General features: G+C 31.0%; 1 protein-coding gene across 1 annotated transcript; it reads right to left on the minus strand.

Moving 5' to 3' along the window:
- Positions 1 to 365: 365 nt before the first annotated feature.
- LOC123668774 (lipase 3-like) lies at positions 366 to 1730 on the minus strand. The gene has a single exon (XM_045602468.1). The coding sequence runs from the start codon at positions 1728 to 1730 to the stop codon at positions 453 to 455; it is 1278 nt and encodes a 425-aa protein (XP_045458424.1). The 3' UTR covers positions 366 to 452.
- Positions 1731 to 2067: the final 337 nt, after the last annotated feature.

The raw sequence follows: 2067 nt of genomic DNA on the forward strand, positions 1-2067 counted from the left end.
AATAATTTTTTTTGTGAAATCCCACGCGGACTAATTCGCGAGCACAGCTAGTGTTCAAATATAAAAAGAAACCGATTTACTCGTAAACGAAGCTTATTACAAAAAATTCATAAATGTATCTTTTAGAAGAAATAATTTCGTACACAACATTTATTTGCTTTATATAATAATATTTTTCTCGAATATATCTTTATCAGATCATCAATATATTTCATAGTATAGAATTTCAAATAAAAGAGGAGTAACGCTTATTGCCCCAAAAACAATAATATCAGTCACACATACAAAAAAAAATACTTGAAATCACGACCTCCCTTTTAAATACGAACAAATTTTGAAACTGAATGTTAATTAATATAAACACATATTTTGAAAAGTATATTTATTAAATATAAATTTACTATAAGAAAATTAGTTATAATATTAATCAAATACAGGTTATATTCTATCAGTTAAATAAATTCGTTAATTTTGGATGAATTTGTATTTAAACCATCTATTAAAAAATGGATAACTTTTTTGTATATTAAGCTATCAGCATTAGGACTCCAAAGAAAATCAACGTGAGATAGATTTTTACCACGAATTATATGATTGTCGATTGGATTAACGATACTAAAATACAGTCTTAAAACATCTGGTATGGTCGCAAATAAATCATCGCTTGAACTAATTACTGCAATAGGAACTGTTACTTGACTCAGCGGATATTCTTCACGCTCATTGTTAAATTTATGAAATTTTCCACTTTTAATTATTTGTGCGAAGTGTAATATTGTTTTTGTTGATCCTCCAGCTGGTATATGATAAAGGATTCTAGCAATTAAACTTCTATCCCATAAATTTTCATTTGGTATAACTCCACAAAGAAATAGTAATGGATTGAGACAATACAACTCAGGACCCTTGCAATACTTATTTGCAATCCAAACTGGAATTTTTCTATTAGGAACAAATTCCCCTGCACCCAATAACTTCAGCAACTGATCGGGAGGATTTATCGCCATCTGTGTAAATATCTTTAAGGGGCCTTCACTATTAGACATATATACTAAGGGAGCTAATAATATTCCTATTCTAAAAAACTTGTTGTAGTCAGGAAATAAAGACAACATAACTAAGAACGCGGTTGATCCCATAGAATGTCCTATATAGTTTATTTGTTCGTTATTATTTTTTACTTTTCTTATATATTCAACAGCAGCAGGTAAATCATATTGCCCTATTTCTTGAAATGAAAAATTCCAAAAATCTAAAGAATCGACATTTTTCGAAACGTGTCCTCGAGAGTAATAGTTTCCTCTTGCGTTAGCTAGCCACACATCACATCCTCCGTCCGATAATAAATATGGCAGTGATTTTTCTGGCCCAAGTAGTATCCAATCAGCCGAACTACCGAGTAATCCATGGTGCATTAATACTGTAAAATTACCAATCCTATCGTTACCATCTTCCAGTAAAAACGGGCTTCTTAAGCGGTGAAGTGTCAAAAGATAACCATCTTTTGTTAGAACTACATGAGACTCTATTCTTTTTCCATGGAATGTAGCTAACTGAGTCGTAGACATTAATGCTGTTGGCTCGGACCTTAAACTAATATATTCCGACGATTCACCTTCTTCTTGGGCTGCTTCTGTCTCCACAAAATCAGAAAATGCTGTTTTCGTTTTAGACTTATGATCTAGTCGGATATTTCTTAATTGCGTGTTTTTTCTACAATCAGGGCACATAAAATTTTGAAATTTATTCTTCACACTATTATACGCACTTGTAAGGGAAAGTCCAAGCCCATTCACATTTTCCGTAAAAAAACTTTTGAAATCAACAGATTTAACCTTGCCATTTTGACAAAGAAAAACAGAAAAAAATAATAAGAAAAACTTCATAATGATTTTTACACCCGTTCTTGATGTTATCAATGCACGAGCTAACATAAGTTTAAACTGTGACAAGAACAATGATGAAAAAACAAAACATTACTCATTTGTATTGAGAGTCAACATTGGTTTTTTATAACATAGAACAATAGCTTGTATAATATATTCTTCGTGTTAGGATATCATGTTA

The sequence above is a fragment of the Melitaea cinxia genome, chromosome Z, assembly GCF_905220565.1.
Source record: "Melitaea cinxia chromosome Z, ilMelCinx1.1, whole genome shotgun sequence".
Taxonomy (NCBI): domain Eukaryota; kingdom Metazoa; phylum Arthropoda; class Insecta; order Lepidoptera; family Nymphalidae; genus Melitaea; species Melitaea cinxia.

What these genes read in the sequence shown, in the direction of transcription:
- LOC123668774 (XM_045602468.1), bottom strand. Translation starts at nt 1,730, where the DNA reads ATGTGCCCTGATTGTAGAAAAAACACGCAATTAAGAAATATCCGACTA.